The sequence below is a fragment of the Acanthochromis polyacanthus genome, chromosome 10 (genome assembly GCF_021347895.1).
Source record: "Acanthochromis polyacanthus isolate Apoly-LR-REF ecotype Palm Island chromosome 10, KAUST_Apoly_ChrSc, whole genome shotgun sequence".
Lineage (NCBI taxonomy): Eukaryota > Metazoa > Chordata > Actinopteri > Pomacentridae > Acanthochromis > Acanthochromis polyacanthus.
Window position 1 is genome coordinate 31,288,856 of NC_067122.1, and position 23,547 is coordinate 31,312,402.

The 23,547-nt window shown below is 42.9% G+C and overlaps 1 protein-coding gene across 1 annotated transcript in view; it reads right to left on the minus strand.

Annotated features, from left to right (window-relative positions):
* The window catches only part of LOC110966818 (TBC1 domain family, member 2), a 30,943-nt gene extending 16,774 nt beyond the window's left edge, over positions 1 to 14,169 (minus strand). Inside the window, exons 1-10 of the mRNA XM_051954037.1 lie at positions 13,828 to 14,169; positions 11,937 to 13,311; positions 11,739 to 11,844; positions 6,578 to 6,695; positions 6,368 to 6,492; positions 4,913 to 5,148; positions 4,555 to 4,824; positions 3,767 to 3,895; positions 497 to 607; positions 226 to 398 (exon numbers count right to left, since the gene is read on the minus strand). Coding sequence (XP_051809997.1) covers positions 226 to 398; positions 497 to 607; positions 3,767 to 3,895; positions 4,555 to 4,824; positions 4,913 to 5,148; positions 6,368 to 6,492; positions 6,578 to 6,695; positions 11,739 to 11,844; positions 11,937 to 13,307 — 2,639 coding nt within the window. The 5' untranslated portion in view covers positions 13,308 to 13,311; positions 13,828 to 14,169. The remainder of the gene's footprint in view (positions 1 to 225; positions 399 to 496; positions 608 to 3,766; positions 3,896 to 4,554; positions 4,825 to 4,912; positions 5,149 to 6,367; positions 6,493 to 6,577; positions 6,696 to 11,738; positions 11,845 to 11,936; positions 13,312 to 13,827) is intronic.
* Between the last annotated feature and the right edge of the window lie 9,378 nt (positions 14,170 to 23,547).

A 23,547-nucleotide genomic window follows, 5' to 3' on the forward strand; every position in this document is an offset into this window, starting at 1 on the left:
TCACCATGGTGGATGTATCTTCTAACAGTCTGCTGACAAGCTGCTTTGTAAGTGAGATTTTCATGTAATTTTGGACAAATCTGAGGTCATGTTGTGCAGCTTTTTGTCATTTATCGGGTTTGTTTGCTTCCCCACTAAGGCCTACGACAGTAAAGTGTGAATCATGCAGGACAGCAGCTAGATGTTCCTGTTCTTGTGTTTCTGCTGCTGCTCAGGTGTTCCTACCTGTCCGTGCTGAGCTTGGTGACGCTCTTTAGCTCTCCTCTCAGAGCGTCCTCGATCATCTTCTGAACGGCCTCTTGCTGCGCCGGATCCAGAGATTTGGCCTCCTGCAGCTTCCGCAGGACGCCCAGGTATCGGCTTTCAGCCTGGCAATTTGTGGCCTCCAGGTACGCACACTGCAGCCAATCAGAGCGCAGGGCACAAAGATTTCAGCCAATCAGAGGGCAGAATACAGAGATGTAGCAAATCGGAGAGCAGGAGGGAGAGGACTCACCTTGACCAGCAGACTCTTTTCCTGCTCCGAGCTTTTCCTCCACAGCTTTGTCAGCTGGTGGATCTCCGAGTTCAGAAACTTGTTCTGAGTCTTGTAGGCCTCGATGTCGTCCTGAACACAGTCAGAGATTTAATGTTCATCTAACGCTCTGAATGTTTTCAAAGAATAAACATGTTGAACTGAAGCTTGCCGAGCGGCTCAGTCACCGAGCTACTGAGACAACTCCATGTTCAAAGGATGATCAGTGAATGTGAACCCTGAAAACAGTCAAATCTGACAAACCAACACAGAAAAACGATCACCGCTAACAAATACAGCTGTGGACAGATAGCTTCTCATTAATGTGCTGAACCCCAAAGCCTGCTACTAAAAGAATTATCTTTCAAAAACAAACTGTATACAGAGAAAGAATGATCAGATTTTAACTTTCCCATGGTCCTTGAACGTACCATCTGTGACACAGGGTTCCATCTGAGCCTGAACTTGTGATACTTCATCAAAATCCAATCATTTAACACCACCGTTCAGACGTTTGGGGTCACTTTGAAATGTCCTTATTTATCAAAGAAAATCAGTTTTCTCAATGAAGATCACATCAAATGAATGATAAATCCAGTGCAGACATTGTTAATGTGGTAAATGACTATTCTAGCTGTAAACGGCTGATTTTCAATGGAATATCTCCATAGGGGTACAGAGGAACATTTCCAGCAACCATCACTCCTGTGTTCTAATGCTACATTGTGTTAGCTAATGGTGCTGAAAGGCTCATTGATGGTTAGAAAACCCTTGTTCAGTTATGTTAGCACATGGATAAAGGTGGGAGTTTTCATGGGAAACATGAAATTGCCTTGACTCCAAATGTTTGAACAGCAGTGTATATTTTTAGTGTATTTTTACCTGATTTCACTATATTTTTATTATATTTTTACTGTATTTTTATATATTTTACTAAATTTTTTACAATGTGTTTTATTGTATTTGCTATATTTTTTGTTTTTTCTCTAGTTTTATTATATTTTTTACAAATTTTTTTCGGCATTTTGTCTTATATTTTTACTACTTTTTGCCCATATTTTTTGACTATATTTTTATTACATTTTTATTGTATTTTTACTATATTTTTACTGTATTTTGTATTTTTACTATATTTTCACTATTTTTGCTGTATTGACTACATTTTTACTGTATTTTTTACTGTACTGTAAGTATATCTTTATTGCATTTTTCTATATTTTTTCTGTATTTCTCTGTATTTTTTCTATAATTTTACTGTACTTTCATTATATTTTTTTCCACTGTTGGGCAAAAGTTCAGAGTCATTTAGAAACGTTCTTATTTTTTAAAGAAAAGCTTTTTTTTTTTAATGAAGATGACATAAATTCAGTCTAGACGTTGTTAATATTGTAAATGACTTTTCTAGCTGGAAATTGATGATCAGAAAACCCTTATGCAGTTATGTTAGCACATGAACAAAAGTGTTTGTTTTCATGGAAAACATGAAACTGTCTGGGTGACCTTAAACTTTTGAACGGTAGTACATGTGTCTGTAGAAAGAATGTAACTTCCAACATCTTGCTCCTCTGTTCGCTGTTTTAGAGTCATCCAGTATTTATTTAAGACCCAGTATGTTTGATTTTCCTCTCATGAACATTTTGGACGACTTATGAGGCATTCTGAGTTCTTGTTTTCAATGGTTCTGGAAATAGTGCAGCGGTTAATTGCATATTTCATAAGAATCCTTCAAATGGTGACACAAGCATGAAATTCTCCACAAATATGCTTTAATGTCTTCTCTTTTAGAAAAGGGTCCTGGCCACGCCAAAAATTCAAGATATGACCAGACAGTTGGGGTTCGATTCCAGGTGTGAGTGAGTGATATATGCATAGGGTGGCATAGCTCAGTGGGTAGATATAGAGTTCCCAGCAGCACTGAGTGATGGTGGAAGGCTGTATGCATGTCAGAAGTCTCAGCTGGCCTCCATCCTAGAGAGTCATGTTGCATCAGCAGACAATGCACCAGAGACAGATGTGCTGATAGTGGATGGGTCTGCTTTGGTCCATGCCTTGCCACCAAAGAAAGGAAAGGCTATGCACTCCTGGATTTCCTGCCAGTGATTCATTCATGTAGTAGAAGACATACGTCTACGCATCTAGTGTTTGATGTGTACAACAAATCAAGTCTCAAAGCTGAGACCAGAGCACAGCGTGGTCAGACGCAAGGTGACAGACAAGAACACTATCCCATCCAACTGGCGCAACTTCCTCAGACACGAGGACAACAAGACTGAGTTGTTCGAGTTCTTGGCAGACAGGGTTGCCCAAATGTCTGCAGAAAACATGGTCATTGTTACCAAGAGGTCTGCTGTCCTCAGCACTCATGAAGCTGATTTGGAAGGACGGGACAAGTGCACTCATGAGGAGGCTGACAGTCGCATCTTTGTGCATGCAAGTTATGCCTCAGCACATGGGAGCAAAAGCATCACAGTCAAATCCTGTTGCTTTCTTTTCAATGCAGTTCAATGCAATAACTTTTTTGTTGTTGTTGGATATCTTCGCTGATTGCGCATAATAGAACAACATTTTCTTCTCTTCTTTATTTTCTCTGGGGCTGGAGCCAGGTTCGCCTGGTTTGGTGGCCCCATGATAACTGGGCTGTGCCCAGTGCCACTGCTGGTCTGTGGCTGGATACGGAGCAGGCAGAGCTGGGCTCTCCTAGCTCCGATAGTTTAGGTTGGACTTGGAGGTCTTCTTTGTTTAAATCTTGAATGATATGGTAGATTGTGGGGAAACAGTTCATGATCACAATCCCATGATTTAAAGTTCATTTAAATGGAAAAAGCATGTTTATTTCAACAGATATATGGTCTCGGTGTGATATTGCCAGATACTGATGGTGGCCATCTTGAAAAAAAGTCGCCATCTTGAATTTTCACGTGGCCAGGACCCTAATCTGAAAGAGTATATCCAGGAGGGTATCTGTGCAAAATTTCATGCTTGTGTCACCATTTGAAGGATTTTTTAGTTATCTGCTCCACTAAAAGGTTTAGGACATTTCTGACACATTTCCAGTCACTTTGACGATGTTTTTGATTGTTTCGGTCAAAGTTGTGTCGTTGAGGAAATGACTGATCCGTCTGCATCCATCACTCCTGATCTCATTCATCTCATCCTGCATTCTTCTGTCACTGATGCAGCGACTGCAGGTGTCAAAAAAGCAGCAGCTCTTCCTCTGCAGGGACTATCACTACACTTATAATAACACTTCACCTTGAGGTTGTCCATCTCCTGCTGAAGCTGTCTGAAGGTCTGAGAGTCCAGACTGGTGCCAGATGGTGAAGCAGAGCGTCGCGGCTCGGACAGACAGGCGGTCACCTGGTCTGACAGCTTTATGATGACCTGAAACAGATGCAGTGAGTCCAGCTGCCACCGGCCTGCAGCGTCAGTCCAACAAGCTGCGTCTTTACTACTTCACACATGCTTTTATTGTCTGTAGCATCCGGTCATGTGAACCCTGAACCTCCTGAAGCTCACAGGCAGCAACGAGGAGACGCAGCGACCCAGAGTCAGTCTGAGCACTTCTCAAGTTATTCTGGACACATCTAGTCTCAATTTAAAGAGGTCATGAGGTATTTAGGACAGCTTTAAGTCATTAAGGACAAATGATGAGTCATTTAGGATCAATCAATTATTTCAGGCCATTTTTGAAAAGTGATTTGTAAGGTTTTTTTCAAATGTTGAGTAATTATAGACACATTTTCATTCATCTAGGACAAATTAGTGTATTCTTGAACATATTTTGGACATAATATGAGCTCTATGGACACAACTTTTGGGATTTTGTAAAAATTTTCTGTCTTTTTTGAGTCATTTTGGACAAATTTCTACTCATTTCAGACAACCAGTCTTTATACTGAAATGACTTGGGAGCGTCCTCAGGATCCACCATCACATTTAGCTTCAGGAGGTCACACATGTAAAAATCTGACATAAGAACGAGACCTGAGAAGGAACGTGAAGCTGTGTGAAGCAGTAAAAGCAGTAAACTTCATCCTCACCTCCTTCTTGGCGTTGTTCTTCTCCGTCAGCATCCGGACATTGTCCTGCAGCTCAGCCAGTTGTAGGTCTCTCTGAGCCAGGCTCCTCCTGGCCGCCTCTGCCTCCATGTTGGCCTCATCCAGACGACCTCGCAGGTCGGCCGCCTGCCGCTCGCGGTGGCGCAGCAGCTCCAGGCGCTCCTGCTCGCCCTCCTCGGCCAAAAACTCTGCGCAGGTTCGCTTCTCCAGCTGAGCCGCCTCCAGGGCTTTGTGGAGGATCCACACCAGCTCCTAGACAGGACACAGGACACCGTGACTGCTCTAAGCTCTTCTTCTTCTCTTAGGACTGTGATTCTGTGTCTGATCAGTGGTCCATCACCTTCTGAGCTTTGACCTCCTCCATCAGCATCTGTTTGTCCTGCTGCAGACGCTCAGAGGACGACGTGTCTCTGCGGAGGGCGGCCATGGTGGACGTGCTGCGAGCCTTTGTCCTCCTGCTGGGACTGTCCAGGAGCGACAGAGACTCCCTGCCTTCCACTGGACCCACCTGATTTGCTGGATCAGCCAATGGGAGGGCAGGGGGCGGGGCCAGAGGCTCGGTGGGAATACTGGCAGCTGGAGGGGAGGACATGACGTTAAGAGATTAAAATATGAAACACAAGTCACAAAATACACGACTGAGCAGCACAAAACAGACAGAACAAAGACGAGTTAAGACAGACAAGTCTAGTCCAGTTAAGGTCCACACTAGGAGTCCCAGACTGAGAGGAACAGGTCCTAGTCCTTACAGCGAGTCACAAACACGTCAGGACCAGGTCCTAGTCCTTACAGAGAGTCACAAACACGTCAGGACCAGATCCTAGTCCTTACAGAGAGTCACAAACACGTCAGGACCAGATCCTAGTCCTTACAGAGAGTCACAAACACGTCAGGAACAGGTCCTAGTCCTTACAGAGAGTCACAAACACGTCAGGACCAGGTCCTAGTCCTTACAGAGAGTCACAAACACGTCAGGAACAGGTCCTAGTCCTTACAGAGAGTCACAAACACGTCAGGACCAGGTCCTAGTCCTTACAGAGAGTCACAAACACGTCAGGAACAGGTCCTAGTCCTTACAGAGAGTCACAAACACGTCAGGACCAGATCCTAGTCCTTACAGAGAGTCACAAACACGTCAGGACCAGATCCTAGTCCTTACAGAGAGTCACAAACACGTCAGGACCAGATCCTAGTCCTTACAGAGAGTCACAAACACGTCAGGACCAGGTCCTAGTCCTTACAGAGAGTCACAAACACGTCAGGACCAGATCCTAGTCCTTACAGAGAGTCACAAACACGTCAGGACCAGGTCCTAGTCCTTACAGAGAGTCACAAACACGTCAGGACCAGGTCCTAGTCCTTACAGAGAGTCACAAACACGTCAGGACCAGGTCCTAGTTCTTACAGTGTAGTACCTTGTAGCACCGTGTAGTACTGCATTGTACTGTGTAGTACCTTGTAGTACCGTGTAGTACTGCATTGTACTGTGTAGTACTGTGTAGTACCTTGTAGCACCGTGTAGTACTGCATTGCACTGTGTAGTACCTTGTAGTACCGTGTAGTACTGCATTGTACTGTGTAGTACCGTGTAGTACCGTGTAGTACTGCATTGTACTGTGTAGTACCGTGTAGTACCGTGTAGTACCGTATAGTATCGTGTAGTACCGTGTAGTACTGCATTGTACTGTGTAGTACCGTGTAGTACCGTGTAGTACCGTATAGTATCGTGTAGTACCGTGTAGTACTGCATTGCACTGTGTAGTACCTTGTAGCACCGTGTAGCACCGTGTAGTACCTTGTGTACTGGCCGTGCTGCTGCTGTCTGCAGTGTTTGGGGGAATCCACGGTGGAGCTTCTACATGGAACACACTCTGGCTCCACTCCTGAGATGTCCTCTTTCTCAGACTGTGGACTGAGTTTCTGCTCACAAACAACAAGCGTGAGAAACGGACAGTTGAACAACAAGAAGCAGATCAGACTCCTGGTTTTAGGTGGAAACACTCACTGGATCTCGATGAGCGGATGTTTGATGGACACGTTGGATAGCGGCGTCCGTGTCGGCAGGTGTGCCGCCTCCTCCCCTACCAGACCCAACGGACTCTTCAGCACAGGCAGGAAGTCATCTGCACACAAAACCACAATCAGTCCACAGGAGAGTCCAGAAACCTTCTCACAACACATGTCACATCTACTACTGTTTCAGAACCATTAAACAGGCTGTACGACACTAAACACTACTAGAATACTACTACACAGTATACTACTGCTGTATTCTGAAATCTGTGAACAGCATTTATACAAACAGTGTGTGAGACTGTTTTAAGGAACAGTCAGATATCTGTAATATTTGTATGATTGGTGCAGGACAGTAGTTACTCTGTCTGTACTGTTAGTACGGCTGTTCTACATACTGAAGAATACTGCATAGTACTGTGTATTACTGGTGTATTACTGTGCAGTACTGAGGAATACTCTGTAGTATTTTGTAGTACTGTGAAGTAATGTGTAATATTGTGCAGTACTGTAGTATATAATATTTGTGTCATTTTACATTTTTATCTCGCTTTATTTGTATCTCTAGTATGTATTTTAAATATCTTACCCACTTCACGTATCATTAAAATTATTATTTGTTATTGTAAATTAGGACTGGGATTACTATTTATTCTTTATTTAAAACTAAGCCTCAAAAACTGGCATAGTAACGGACTCCAGTCCAGCTTAAAGTTCTCCTACAAATCACTGAGCTGGAATCCAGCAGCACCAGTTAGCTGCATCACCTGTTCGCTTTCCAGGCTCCATGTGACGGATAATCCTGCTGGAATTCAGAGGACTATGGCCAGAGCAACAACTCAGAAGAATCCCTCTGAAGCCCTAAACCAGCCAGTAGGTCCAACAGCCATCCCCTCTGCAGCCTGTAGGAGGCGCTAACAGCTCTACACACCGTCAGAACTCCTGTCGTAACACTACGACGACTGACGCTGCTGCACAAGTCGAGACAGGAGCAGAATACCTGAGAACCAGGTGAGCTGCTTCGACGGCAGAACAAGAGTGAGTCTGACAAACAGCCGATTACGTCCCACACAGCAGCATGCACAGTTTAACGCCTGCCTTCGTTTATTCACACTTTTTATAGTCTTACTTTCTATCATCAGAATTCTTACTGACAGGAAACCTGTACTGAAAAACAACATCAACAAAAAAACAAATCTGAACTGACTCCTCCAAGGAGTGTCTGTTGGCTGATTTCTCTTCAGTGTTTCCTCTTGTTTGGCCGCCTGCAGCTTATCTGCTGTCAGAATCAGATCATGATGAAACAGACCTCCCACCTCCAGCATCACATACAGCTCACAACAACTTCTGCTTCCACACTCATTAATTTATACCTGCATGAAACGTGGATGTGACACTGACAAAACCTGAAACAGGCTAAGACACTGAAAAGTACTTGCAGTAGATTAAACTAGAGTGGTCGTGGGTGGAGGTGTGGGTACTGTTCCCTGAAGTCAGTCCAACAACAGGAAGTGATTGTGAGCTCCACAGAGTGACATCAAAGAGCGCCTTAAACGCATCACATCCTGCCTTGCCTCATTAAACACAGTACAGGGCAGTACAAAGTCTGCTCCTCTGCTTCCCCCTCCACTCCCAAACAGCCCTGTGATCAGTGCAGATAAGTAAAGCTCAGCAAAAAAATTTAATTAAATTGCAATTTTACTTACTTCTCCTTTATTAAAAAAAGTTCTGCATTTTGGAAGCATGCAAAAAAATCCATGAAATAGCAAAAACAGACTGCAGATTTACAGGCTGAATGTAAAGCACAATTCAGAAATGTGTGATTCCCTTTCAAATTTAGGATATTGTTAGAATAAATTTGCAATTCTATCATAATTTGACAAACGTGCCCATTGGACTGAAACGTTGCTTCCTCCGGCCAAAATCCAAGATGGCAGCCAGGTCTACTCCTTGTCTGTGACGTCTAAACTCTTACTGTCCGATGTCTTTCTACGTCGTAGATTTTAGGTAAAACTGCTCTTGACATTGGGTTAGTAAGGGGTTCTTTCGTTTTCCACTCTGAGAACTCAGACAAACTGAATCTAAAGGAGCTCATCACCCCTGGGCCTTTTAAAAACCGCATGAAAGCTAGCAGCTACGCATCACACGTGTTGTTGTTGTAATATAAATTCTTAATCCTGCTGCTTCTATCCAACACGTATTTTATATACTTTGTTGTGGGAGTTGGTGCTGTCTGTTTTAATTGGTGCAGTTTTAATGTTCTTTGCCAGGCTTGCCTTGAAAGAGAGGACATTGTATCTGAATGGGGCCGACCGGGTTAAATAAAGGCTAAATAATTTTTTAAAAATTACATTTCATTTAAAAGACAAAATGGTTACATTCTCACCTTGTCAATATATTTTAATCTTTGATACAGCTCTTGCCAATTAACACAAACAAAGTGTTGGTTCAGCAATGTTATACAGATTTAGGGACAAACACTATCGCCTGTAAATCCATAAGTCCTCACAATAAAATGCATGAATATAGAGTATATGGCCAAAAGTATTTGGACAACCTTTGGGACCAATACACATCAATCACATAAGCTGTAAAATTTCACTGTCCACATACTGATGACCGCATAATGTATTTGTTTCGGAGAATTCAGCACATTCCTGTACATGTTGAACTGTTTGCATAAGCAGCATATGGCCAGAAGTATGTGGACATCTTTCAGCTGAGCTACAACACAGAGCTGTCCACATACGTTTGGCCAAATAGTGTATTTGTCACAGAGAAATTAGCACATTTCAGTATGTGTTAAGATGTCTACTGGTAAAAATATGTCTCCAAAAGTATGCAGACACTCATCACCGTGTTCTCTATACACGTAATGCTTAGTTGTCCACATACTTTTAGGTATAAATCCTCCTAATCCAATTAGATGTTTTAGAGAAGTGGAATAAGTGATAAAGTATGTAGACCAAATGTGGGTATTCTATATTCATAATGAGCAAAAACATTCCATTTTTGGCCAACAAGCTCTCAGTGAATTAGTTATTCTGCTTTGTTCGGTGCTTGTGGGTCATTATTGTTAGCTTATGCAAAGCTGGGATTTAATGAGCTCACAACACTCAGGTACTAATCAGACTGATGAGGGTGTAGCAGCTCAGTCCTGTAGAAACACCACCCCAACCCAAATACAAAACCAAGGGCGGTTTCTGGCTGAAGACTTTCTGAAATAAGACAAAGCATGACTGTTAGAATGCTGCTAATCCAAGCAGAAGATGCTGTTTCTCTAGCAAAAATAAAACATGAAACATTTTGTTAAACCCAAATGAGCGTGTGTTGTCAGAGATTCCCTCATTCGACTCATTCGCATGACTCTGTGTTTCAGAGAACAGTGAGTCAGTCTGAGCCGCTCTTAACTGGAGGAAGGATTTCCCAACTTCCCTGGGGGGGTGTCGGGCAAACCACAGGACGCACCCACATCCAAAACATTAGCAACCAAAATTAAAAACAAGAGAAAAGGCAAGGAGACGCAATTAGATAAATCTGCCAGACTTCACAGTTCCACACTGAAACTAGCAGACAGAAAACTGATAGTATGAAGTGAACTCACCAGCTAACCTTGTAAACCCTCAACTGACCAGTTAAACCATCAACAGACCAGTTAAACCATCATCTGACCAGTTAAACCATCAACAGACCAGTTAAACCATCATCAGACCAGTTAAACCATCATCTGACCAGTTAAACCATCAACAGACCAGTTAAACCATCATCTGACCAGTTAAACCATCAACAGACCAGTTAAACCATCATCAGACCAGTTAAACCATCATCAGACCGGTTAAACCATCAACAGACCGGTTAAACCATCATCTGACCGGTTAAACCATCAACAGACCGGTTAAACCATCATCTGACCGGTTAAACCATCAACAGACCGGTTAAACCATCATCAGACCAGTTAAACCATCATCAGACCAGTTAAACCATCAACAGACCAGTTAAACCATCATCAGACCGGTTAAACCATCATCAGACCGGTTAAACCATCAACAGACCGGTTAAACCATCAACAGACCGGTTAAGCCATCAACAGACCGGTTAAACCATCATCTGACCGGTTAAACCATCATCTGACCGGTTAAACCATCATCTGACCGGTTAAACCATCAACAGACCGGTTAAACCATCATCAGACCAGTTAAACCATCAACAGACCAGTTAAACCATCATCTGACCGGTTAAACCATCAACAGACCAGTTAAACCATCATCTGACCGGTTAAACCATCAACAGACCAGTTAAACCATCAACAGACCGGTTAAACCATCATCAGACCAGTTAAACCATCATCAGACCAGTGAAACCATCAACAGACCGGTTAAACCATCATCTGACCGGTTAAACCATCAACAGACCAGTTAAACCATCAACAGACCAGTTAAACCATCAACAGACCAGTTAAACCATCATCAGACCAGTTAAACCATCAACAGACCGGTTAAACCATCATCAGACCAGTTAAACCATCATCAGACCGGTTAAACCATCAACAGACCGGTTAAACCATCATCTGACCGGTTAAACCATCAACAGACCAGTTAAACCATCATCAGACCAGTTAAACCATCAACAGACCAGTTAAACCATCAACAGACCAGTTAAACCATCAACAGACCAGTTAAACCATCATCAGACCAGTTAAACCATCAACAGACCGGTTAAACCATCATCAGACCAGTTAAACCATCATCAGACCGGTTAAACCATCAACAGACCGGTTAAACCATCATCTGACCGGTTAAACCATCAACAGACCAGTTAAACCATCATCAGACCAGTTAAACCATCATCAGACCAGTTAAACCATCATCAGACCAGTTAAACCATCAACAGACCAGTTAAACCATCATCTTGTGATAAAATAATTTGTCTTAAATGGTTTTTATGAGGAGAAATAAAGCTTTGGTATTTTCTGACTGTGCATCCTACATCTTTGGTTTTAAATAAAGTTTTATTCTGTTTACATCCTCCTGAGACTCAAACAACACAAACAACAGAATATATAAAGCTAAATTCATATAAACAGGATAAACTCTTCCAGCTGTGTCACTAACTGGTTCTGTAGCTGCAGCTGCCGGTGGACGCTGGTTTCTCACCTGTAGCGTTGTTGTTGTTTGTTGTGTCTGAGCTGGTCCGTCGGTGCTGCCAGCGCTTCACCTGCAGCTGCTGAAGCCAGTAGAGCATCAGCTCCTGGGTCACGGCCTGGAGAACCGGGGCAGATGAAGGAGGATGTTAAAGTTGATTCAGAACCAAAGTCTGAACAGGAAACTCCAGCAGATCTGTGGCAGCCCTACCTTGAGGACGAAGGTGCGTTCAGGGGTCTTGATGTGGAAGGTGCCCTTCTCGGCCTTCAGTGGGTAGGTGAAGGTGGCACCGCTGAGCTCCACTCGGCCAAGCGGGGTCACATCCTGCGGCGTGCGGTAGTAGAACAGCTGGTTCTTCTTCTCCTCGTAGGTGAACCAGCGCTGCTTCCAGGCCCTCAGTGGTCCCCCCTGCTTCTGCAGATACCCACACAGTCTGGGCTCACCTGAAGAAGGAACTGCCAGGTCAGGGTGCACCTGGTCACAGAATGCCTCCATGGTGAGGGGCGGAGTCAGCGGGGCCGGAGATACGGTGGGAGGACACAGGTGGGTCTGCAGGTCTGCAGAAGGAGGAGCCTGCTGGGTGTTCAGGTGAGGAGAGTCCTGGTGGTCCTGATCCCTCTCATGTGCAGCTGAAGTCAGGTTCTCTGTAGGTGCATCCTGGAGGTTCTGCAGGTCTTTGGACTTGGAGACATGGAACTTGAGCTCCTTCTGGATTTGTTTATCAAGTGTTGAACTGAGAGCAGTTGAATCCTTCGATGGAGGAGGAGGACGAGGGTCCTCTTCAGGCTCTGGGTCTGGAAGACAAAGGTCCCTCTGGTCTGGTGGATCCTGGGACTGACCTGGTTGTTGTTTGTGTTTTGGTCCAAGAGGAATTCCTGGGTTCTTCTGGTGTCCACAAAGATGATCTGATTGTAGTAATTTTAGAGAACCTCTCAATTTTTGTTGCCCTGCAGGAACAGGATCTAGTTTATTTTGATCTAGTTTAGTTGGAGAAACACTTTCTGGTTCTGGTTGATCTGGATTTGGCTTATCTTCTGAAGAAGTTGAATCTGGTGTGTTTAGTTTCTTTGTTTCAGGAAAGTTTTCTGCTTTCTGGGAATCCTTGTGGTTGGTTTGTTTGGTGAGATCTGGCTGGTCTGGTTTCTCTTCAGAATGTTGACTATCTGATGGACTCTGGTGGTCCTCAGACGATGGACTCTGGTGGTCCTCAGACGATGGACTCTGGTGGTCCTCAGACGATGGACTCTGGTGGTCCTCAGACGATGGACTCTGGTGGTTCTCTGATGATGGACTCTGGTGGTCCTCAGACGATGGACTCCGGTGGTCCTCAGACGATGGACTCCGGTGGTCCTCAGACGATGGACTCTGGTGGTCCTCAGACGATGGACTCCGGTGGTCCTCAGACGATGGACTCTGGTGGTTCTGTGACTTGGACAGACTGCTTGACTCGCAGCTCTCTTGGTCTTCGTCCTGAGACTCTGAGACTCGGCCGTCTGGTTGCAGCATTGCCTCGTCAGCTGGGGCAGGAAATGAGCGAGACGAGGCAGCGCTGGGATTTCCTGCCGAGCCGCTTCCCTCCATCCTGCTAAAAACAGAAAACAGAGAGCAGGAGAATGACGGAGAGAAAGGAACTGGAACAATGTGTGAGACATTTCAGACGGCTGAAGTTTGATGTGGATGAAGATGCTGGGACAGTTTAGCACTGAAACACTCTGTGGACACGCTGAGACGTTTGGAGAAATGTCCAACCACAGTTTTCTACATGATTTAAGGTTTGTTTTAATATTCACTGTGGAACAGATTCAGTGTTCCCACAGGAGACAGCATGAAAACATTAAGAGAGACTAGTGAGGACGGGTTAGAGACGAGTCAGACATGGGTAGAGATGAAACAGAAACAAATCGGAGACAGGTCAGAGACAGGGTGGAGACTAACCAGGACACTTGAGTACTTTTACTGCTGATACTTTACCTGAATGAAGCTAAGAATGTGTACTTTTACTGCAGTTACACTGGGGAAGCAGTACTTTCTCTGGCTGCAGTGTGTTGAGTAAAGTGCTCCAGAACAGCTACTGTCGTCAGGTGAACACACCTGTGCTTACCTGAGGGGGCGGGGCCCGATCCAGGCTGACTGGCAGCTGGAGCAGCTGTTGGAGTGTGTGAAGAAAACCAAAGTCTCTGCTGCTTCCGGCCTCCTCCGGGTCTCTTCTCCTTCTTTATTCCCTGGTGTGTTTACTTGTTGTTGTTTACTTGTGATTGTTCTTCTCTTCTCTTCGGGTTTGTGTCTCGTGCGGAGCAGCTTCTACTCCTCCAGCCGGTGACGCTCCTTTCTGCTCCACAACATACGCAATCTCCGACTTTCATTTCAAAATAAGACCTGGTACCTTCAAAATAAAATTTTCCATACAGGAGACAGCACTGATATTTTACCTGAGCTTTGTGTGTAACTGCGCAGTATTTCAGTACCTCTGATGGACCTTCTGAGGAAGGACAGCAGATGATGTTTGGATCACTGGAGACTGAAATTTGAAAAGTTGATAATACTGTAGGTGTAAATCTGAATATTTTCCCTAAATCTGGAAAACTTGTATGACTAGTTGTTGGTTCTTCATCTTAGTCTTTAAATGAGTCTGGTAAATTTCCCTCATGAATCATCTTGAAGGGTCTTTAAATTAGTCAGACTTCTGTGAACAGTGAAATCCACTGACTGTGGATTCACATGAAGCTGCTGCTCCTAAAGAGTCGGTTTGAATTCACGTCACACCGTCAGAAACATGTTTTGGTTGAAAAACAGCTGCAGGTAAAATGTGGACGGAGACACTTACATTTTTGGCACCTGTACAGGTAAGAAGCTGTTCAGACACTTTAGAAGAAGAGAATCACTGAGCTGCAGCAGCTTCTTCAACATCTCTGACTAAAGTCTGTGTTTTATTTCCACGTTCAAACTGTGCTTTAGTCTGATGGGAAAGTCAAAGAGAAGTGACAGAGTAGAAATGTTAGACTGAATGTTGGGGATCAGCGTCCTCCAGTGGTCACAGTCAGTAACTGCAGCTCTCCATAATATGTTCATCCACCATAGACCAGGGGTGTCCAACATGCGGCCCGCGGGCCAAAAGTGGTCCTCCAGAGGGTCCAATCTGGCCTTCAAAGCTTAAAAAATCCAGAGAAGACATTAACTGCAGATAGTAAATTAGTAAAACTATACATTTAATGTAATTTCTAGACTATAAGTTGTTTTTATTATAAAGTAAAATATTAGATTTCTCACTCTTCTTCTGTCGTTTTGTGTCTCATTTTTGTAATATTTAGTGCTATTCTGTTGTTTTTTAATTTTTTGTCTGGTTTTTGTCAATTGTCTTGTGTTTTTGTCGTTTTGTGTTTCCTTTTTGTCTTGCTTGTGTTTTTTGTCTATTTTTATGTTGTTTTGTTTCTTATTTTGCATTTTTTGTCTTGTTTGTGTCATTTGTGTGATTTTTTGTCTTGTTTTTCTCACTTTGTGTTTTGTAAACGTAGAAGACATAAGATCAGGTAGAGAGCTCATAGCACCATGTAGAATCTTTCCTTTTTATTTTTAAAACAGTAAAAAGGTCATTCCTGAACTGGAGGACATTTTACATCCCACTCATCAAATATCAAATAATCCATGTAGAAAACACTAAAACATGCAGTTTTGTAAATGTTCTTGTCCTGAGACCAAATCTTAAAAAAGTCAGAGAAAAGAATGTTTAAATATATTTTTAAAAATACCAAATAAGTCTGGAGTTCCCTAAAATGCCATTTTTTTCTTGTTCCACCCCCTGATGACCAAACTGAATCTCAGAAAAACCAGTTAAAATTATACTTAAACCTCCTTTTTTTGTATTATTTTTTTCATTCATGTCTCTGTAATTTCGGGAACATTTTTTAAAATCAACAGAATATTTTAAATAATTATAATTATGGATGGAGTGTGTGTCCTACAACATGTTTGCAGAACCTGTTAATGACGTTTTCGTCATTTTGTGTTTCGTTTTTGTTGTTCTGTGTCTTGTTTTTGTCATCAACATCATCAAACAATGTTCCGAAAGAATGAGCAGAGCAAACCTATGTCCTCTCTTCTATTTTCCATCTTTTCATCCATTGTCAGCCTTGATTGAACGTCTCTCTCTACCTCATATTATCAGGATCAGACTCATTCTTTGGACTGTTTTCCATCAGTGGTCAGCAGTAACAGCTAGCTAAATATCTAGCTTCTACTGCTGAGAAAAAGATCACATTAGCATGGATTAGAGTAGGGTTAGCAACAACACAGAAACATGGAATAAAAAGGAGACAATCAATGCCTATTATTGATCACTGTGGAGCAGAAAACTGGAAAAGAGAAGGTTTATTTTTCAAACATTTTGAAGCCCAAATGTCGTCCAGTTCTGGAATGAGCCAAAAGAGTTTCACAAATCAGAGAATGTGTTTTACAGCTTCTAGAAGACAGTGTGCTGCAGGTTTGGGCCTTTATGCTGCTGGTGCTCAACTTACCTTTGCAGAAAAAGAAGACAGCACTGAAAAGCAGAAAGCTGTCCTGGAAGCAGATCTTCAGATCTCACAGACCTGCTGCCTATGAAGAAGTTGGTAAACGTGATGAGAGTGAACTCAGTCAACATTTATGAGTTACCTACCAGTGAATACTTGTCAGTGTTACCTATCTGAACACATCTAGAAGCACACAGAAGCATACGCTGAGGAAACCATAGGCAAAGCTGATCCACTAAGCTGCCACAAGATGGCACTGTAGCAACGTGAAGTAACCATGAAATAAGGCGGGAGATGGACATAGATATTGACCTTATTTCGCCCGGCCCACTTTTAATTCTTCGTTGTTCCGCATTTTGTCTTCTCACTTCCGGTCAGCCCTTTCCAGCCCTCTCTGCAGAGTTACAGCATCAAAATGTCAACAGATGCGACACCAGGGGCTCTAAAATGTTTTTAAAAGCAGACGTGAACCCGAGCCAGGCCAGCAGTACGAGTCACTTGGTGTGGGTGCTAGTTAGCAGTAGCAGCGCGGTGGAGACAACGGGATGCTGCTGCATCGCTGGATTAGGACAGTGCAGTCATGCAGCCTCGATATTATGGAAGGTAAAAGTCCTACACCTTACTCTTCTTTTTGTCATGACTTGTTTCGCCATCATTGTTATCATTATTATAATTACTGAAGAAAAGTTTTCTCTATTAAAAAAACGATGGCGCTTCAGACAGTAATATTTGTTGCTTTTTGCATGTAATACGTGCTTAACGTTGTGGTTCTAACGTCAAAATATTTAAAATATGAACTATTTATTTCTTACATTGTGTTTGGACTGCATTTAAGGCTCTATTACAGAGTTTTATGGATATAGCAGAAGTAGAAGTGGTAGTTTTCTTGCTGTTGTGGTGCACGACAACTGAGTGACTAAAGAGGAAACGCTGAATATGATTCATTGTATTACTTTGCATTCATTCATATTATATGGGGTGCCGTCTGTAAAGCAGCTCATGCTAAAAAAAACAGCAACATTTTGTCCCATTTAGCTTCAAACCATGAAAAAAGTGCTGTGATTTTTTTTTCTGGTGACCTTTTACAACATTTACTGCAATATTTCTCATCTTAGAAATATCTTAAATAGTTTAATGTAAGTATTAAATGTCAGACATAAATGATAAATATAAATGTTAATGTCATATTTAACATTTATATTTATCATTTAAAAAATCCCACCACTTGTTTTTCATGGTTTGAAGCTAAATGTGACAAAATGAGCTGCTTTACAGACACCCCATAATATTAATGAATGTAATAGTTTTCATAGAACACAGCTGTTAAAGTTCAAATTGTCCTCTTTTATATCACAAATATAAACTAATCAAATAATCATTTCTGATGACAGGTTGAAGATGCTGTGTCCAGTAGACTAACTGGCATATTCTGCACGGATGAACAACGGCTCTGGAATGTGGGGACTCAGAGGAACCTTGGCTCAAAGCGACTGATAGGACATCTGCATACCTGTCTGTCTGTCTGCCAGCCTCACCTGCTCACCAAACCCACCTCTGCTTCAATCCAGCCAGCGTCCTGCAGAAACTCTCTTTTCCTCCTACAAAAATGCACTTTCTCCTTTACCTCAATCTTTCACTTCATAAATAAATTCCATTACTTTTTTTAACCAAATTCTGTGTTGATGTCTACACTTAAGGCCACACTCAGTCATTACAGCAGTAAGTGTTTTAAAAAATAAGTATTTGTAACATAAACACATTGATAACATTTGTTAATAACAAACAATTTACAAACAGCTCAGACATTTTTAGGTTTATTACAATTATACTGTGAAGATGTCAGATGTCAGGGCTTCAGATGGAGTGATGATCTTGCTGCATAGCTGTGTTCAGAGACAGACAGATCCTCCCACTGAGGTTCCACATCACAACGTGGAGGCATGTGAATGTGCTCATCCTTCTCCTCTGCATCTTTGACGCTGACTGTCATATCTAAGTTACAAAAAACACAATGAAATGTTTTTTATTAGGAATTAAGCTTCAACCAGAACATCCACGGGTCATGTGAGTGTTGCTAAGGTCCACATAATGACAAGTAGTGCAGACTAGCAAGAATTAAAAATACTGAGACTGACCAACGCTGCAAACTTTAAGTCTTACAAGTATCCAGAAATAATGTAAGCTACATTAAGACTGATCACAGTGTTCAAAACCACCATCTTAATAACATTTAAAATGTAATTTTAGAAATGGTTTCAGTTAATTGTTCATAACTGATCATTAAATGTAATCACAGCATGGATCATGGGAACTTTACGTCAGGCAAAACAATATTTACTCCCCCCTATCTGACAACCTCTTCAAAGCCCGCCGTGGCTTCTTTACTGGAGCATCATAGCCGAGCCATTTCTCGGGGTAATGGTGCTCCTCTGTCGGCTCTCTGTCCACAAAATGAAACGAACATACATAAGGGCGCTTCAGTGGGCACTTAAGGTTGAGCGCTTTCAGCCACAGCCGTATGTGCTCCTCATCTTTGGGCGGACGATGTAGATTATATGGTGCCCCACAACACTCCCATCTCTTAGCCTAGCCACGCTAGACCCATGTTCTGAAGGCACAAGTGTCTAGGACCGCTCGACAGGGAGGGAGGCGGGCTAAAAGGTCGTCTTTCAAATCACTCTGCAGCACTTGGGTAGGTATACAACCAATCAGCGCAACGAATAGGCTGACGTAGTTCCTAGAGTGCCGGATTGTGGCTAAGTCCCATTAGCTTCCCAACCAGCGGAGCCAACTGGTTAGGGTGACCATACGTCCTCTTTTGCCCGGACATGTCCTCTTTTGAGAGGCTGTCCGGCCTGTCTGGCCGGCGTTTATAAGGTCCTTCAAATGTCCGGGTTTTTGATCTTGCCTAGCTTGAGCGTGTCACAGACCAGTGTATTTATCATTCACGTTGAATTGTTCCTTTGGAAACACGCTCTGAGAGGCGGAGTTTGAGCCGAACCCCAGAACGCTCCACACTCACTCACTCCTCGCAGGCTGACAGGCAGGTAGACACACTGCGAGAGAACACTCGAACCGAAAGAAAATACCGAAACGCAAATGTCATTTCACTGATGAAATGCGAAAAAAGTACCCCTGTTTTCGTCCGGGTCGTGTCAAATGGGAGGCAGAATGTACAGTCTGCAAAGCTGGACTTATGTCTCTGTAGCTAATAAGAGAAGGAAAAAGAAGGAAAAAAGGACTGTTCACTTGAGGAATTATTTCTATATTTTTTTATTTGTCATGAGACACATTATTTTGAAGAATGGGCTAACTGAACATTGAAGAATAGGCTACCTCTCTTTTTTCTTTTTGTTTAATATTTTGAGGCATTATTTCTATTTTTACATAATTGATAATTGGGAGGTTATTTTGAAGAATGGTACTCTACCTCACTTTTCCTAACTAAGGTGTAAGTGTCAGACTTAAGAGAGATGATTATTTCTTATTTTGTTAAACATCTGAATACATGTGTTCCTACACAACTTGAGTCAATAACTATTAAAGACTAGAGCATGCCATATTTGTATGTGACTGATTATATTGTTTAGGAGAATTGCTTTAAATTAATAAATATATTATTTATAAAGCAACTGTTTGTGAGTGTTTTGGGCTATTTTTCTGTATATCCAGGTAAAGTGTTCTTTTCTGGGGAATTCAGAATATCTGTTTAACTGAGTTTGAAGCACAGAAAGCCCCCTGACCCACGGAAAACCCCTAAAAATGGGGGGGGGGACTGAAAATTTTTCACGCGCGAGCGGGAAGTGTGTCCTCTTTTCAGAGAAACAGAATATGGTCACCCTACAACTGGTATATTAAGGATTTGCCATATCCCGTCGGCATAAGTCCAAATACGTCTTTCTTCTCAATGAAACACTTCAGTGCCGTCCTTTGTTTATATTTCAAGTTGAATTTTAGCTTCAAATCTTTAAGGACTGTGGCCAAAGCCAAGTGGAAAGATAACTGTTTATTGTGCGCTGGTTGTTTCTGTCAGAATCGTCGCGCCTCTGTCGTCACTTAGTTACGCCCGCCTTCTGACTCTACACTTCATGGTGATTGGTCCGGCCAGTTTTAGGAGCATCCAGCCTCGAGCCTTATGGAGGGTAACTAGACCCACCCTGGCAGAGAATTAAATTCGTTGCTGTGGGTTATCTAGCACGGCTAGGCTACCGATCTCTCCACATGATGTTCAAAACAGGTTTGTTTCAAAAACTCTCTCCTCTTGGCCCAGTTATTATGGCAGCCTTGACATCTTGATGAAATAAAATCGCTAGCTGGTTAGCTTACACCGCTCATTCCTTTTGTTGACAACTGCACTTCCGGTCTGAAGCGGAAATCACAGGATGTCTTCTGGCGGCTGTGGATCAGGTGGTAGAGCGGGTCGTCCAACGATCGAAGGGTCGGCGGTTCGATTCCCGCTATGACCTAGTCATGTGCTCTTGTGTCCTTGGGCAAGACACTTTACCCGCCTTGCCTCCAGTGCTGCTCTCACACTGGTGTATGAATGTTGGTGGTGGTCAGAGGGGCCGTAGGCGTGGATTAACAGCCACGCTTCCATCAGTCTGCCCCAGGGCAACTGTGGCTACAAATGTAGTTTACCACCACCAGAGTGAATGAATAATGGAGCCATTGTACGCGCTTTGAGAGGCCAAAAAAAGCAATATATAAATCTAATCCATTATTATTGTCATGCTTTTTACTTAGTAAAAGTGAAGTTAGTAATGGCTTTACCAATTCAAAGTATGGGGAATTACATCAAAATAGCAAGATACCAAGTCAAATTAGGACTCACAATGCCAGCAGTAAATCCTTACAATTAACAGACAAAACCACTGTAGAAGACAGAACAGTCTGATGCCTTCTCGTTCTTTAGAAACATTTTTAGAGTCTAATTTCCAGTGTGGTAAATCAACTATTAAACTATTAACAGTACCAGTGAACAGTTCAGACACACACCTGCTCATGTAAAAGCCTTTCTTAACTAGATTCTACAGTTTAGAGCAAAACTGCCATTAGTAAAAACAACATGGAATTCGTAGTGATGAAAGAAGCAAACACATCTTTTCAAAGCAGTCACTGATTGCCTTGATGAAGCTTCACATATTATCTATTATACTATAATCCTGTTAAACAGCTCCATTAGGGCTATGACCTAACACTTTGTCATACCTGGCTGCAAATGACTCGCCTGTGAAACCACAGATGGAATATCTGGCCTTATGGACGTATATGAGAGTATCAACAATGTGAACGACTGCACTGACAGAACGACTTTCTGCTCAGAGTGCTTTAAAGTGTGTTTCCTCATGCACTGTTGGGAGCAGCTCCAGGTGCAGTGTCACGTGGACATGTGGAGAGCCAGCGGCAGTACATCACTAACAGACAACACGCTCCACCACCATGCTCACCTGTAGGAATCACATCACAGCTCATCTAAGGAAAGAGAGGCAGCAGTCAGATGTTACTCTGAGACATATCCGTGCAGACGTGTCAAAAACTTTGAGGGTTTTTGAGACTACGCTTGGAAAAAAACATCTCCAACGATGACACTGACTCTCATGAGGACCACACCAAGAAGCAAAGACCAAGACTTCGCTCTGCTGAGAAGAAGTTCTTCAGGGTTAGCAGTCATCAAAAAGTCACATCAGCATCTGGAGTTGACAAATGAACTGCCATTTGAAACAGCCCTTCCCTAAAAAAACAACTTTACAGAAGGAATGAACATATTTACAGCCTGGTACAAGAAAAGTAAGTTCACGACTGCTGCAGTGAAGTCTCACATGACTCTTGCATTGAAATCACATACAGTCTTAGAATTCTGCATAATTAACAGCATTAAGGCCATTCTGAGTGACAGCAGGTGGGATCATACAGCAGCTGTTGGAGACATTTGCATGGTTTGCCTCTGCTCCACTCACACTTCACCTCTTTCCTCATTTTTGGATTAGCTGGAAGCTAGGAGTACGACGACAACCAGAACTTCTGCAGCGCTCTTTGGGTAACCCATGGTTCCTTCATGACTCTTCTAAGAGTTCTGCTGCAGACAAATCAGCTGTTGGGAGGAGGCCGTGTGGAACAGGCCTTCATGCTGGAAGTGCTGCAAAGAAACCACGACTGATGGACACCAAGAAGTAAGAGGAGACAACTGCTTGGACCCAGAAACACAAGGAGTGGACATTAGACCAGTGAGGCTTTAGATGGAAGAGTCTGGGTCTTTGTGAACAGCTGGTATGAACATGTGGTTCCCACTGCTGTGGTCCATGAAGACATCTGGAAAAGACGACAACCTCACGAGGCAGAGAAGTGTGAGAAGCTCTGATCAAAGGGATCTACTTCTGACAAAACCTTTGCTTTGTTTACTAGAGAAGTGATCAAATTGGAGTTTTAGTGTCTTCAGTTTTCTTCTCCATTGCAGGAAATAGTAAAATACAGACATTTTTGAACACTGTTTCAACTTTTGACTTTGGTGTGAGAGAAGAAGATGCAGCAGACAGGGTTAGATGGAGGCAACTGGCGACCCCTGAAGGGAAAAGCCGAAAGGAAAAGATGATGATGAAGTTTCAACTTTTGACTACTTCTGTACACCAGCGCATTCAGAAGAGCTCGTTTTTATAAAGTGTTCAGTTCAGCTGAGGTTTCTCAAATGTGTTAGGTTGATGGTTGGACGTACGGATTCTGAAGAGAAGTCATGTTCACCTCAGCAGCTTTCCTCACAGGAATTACTGTGAAGGCACAAAAGCAGTTCTGAAGTCTGCAGCTTCTTCACACCCCTCATCATCCACACAGCTCGCTGACTGCAGGTGGCGCCCTCATGTGGCTCAACCAGGCCACTGCAGGGAGCAGGGAGCTGCTGAACAGCCTCAGGTTGACCTTTTTCTCTTCAGTTTTGGCAACACACAAACAATAACATCACCACAACTATCACAATGGTACTGTTTGGTTTTGCAAACATTGTTTTATTAATCCATTTGTCAGTTTGTAATATATAAATTACTTTTAAAAACGTGAGAAGCAGATGCACCTACAAGAAGGACATGGCGTGAAAACACAGGAGTTATAGAAAACCTAGACTGTGTTCACAGAAGCCATCTTAGCCCAGCCAAGGTCCATTTTTCCCAGAATCCTGGCATGCCTCCCCATACTGTATTCATCTGTTTTGTTCAGGTAGAACAAGTGTGGACAGGGCCTTTTTTATCGTTTAAAAAAGTGAAATGGGCATCATCATCTTCCATGTGCCAGCTCCCTTTCCTGCCTCTCCTGTGGCGCTTTGTCCATCC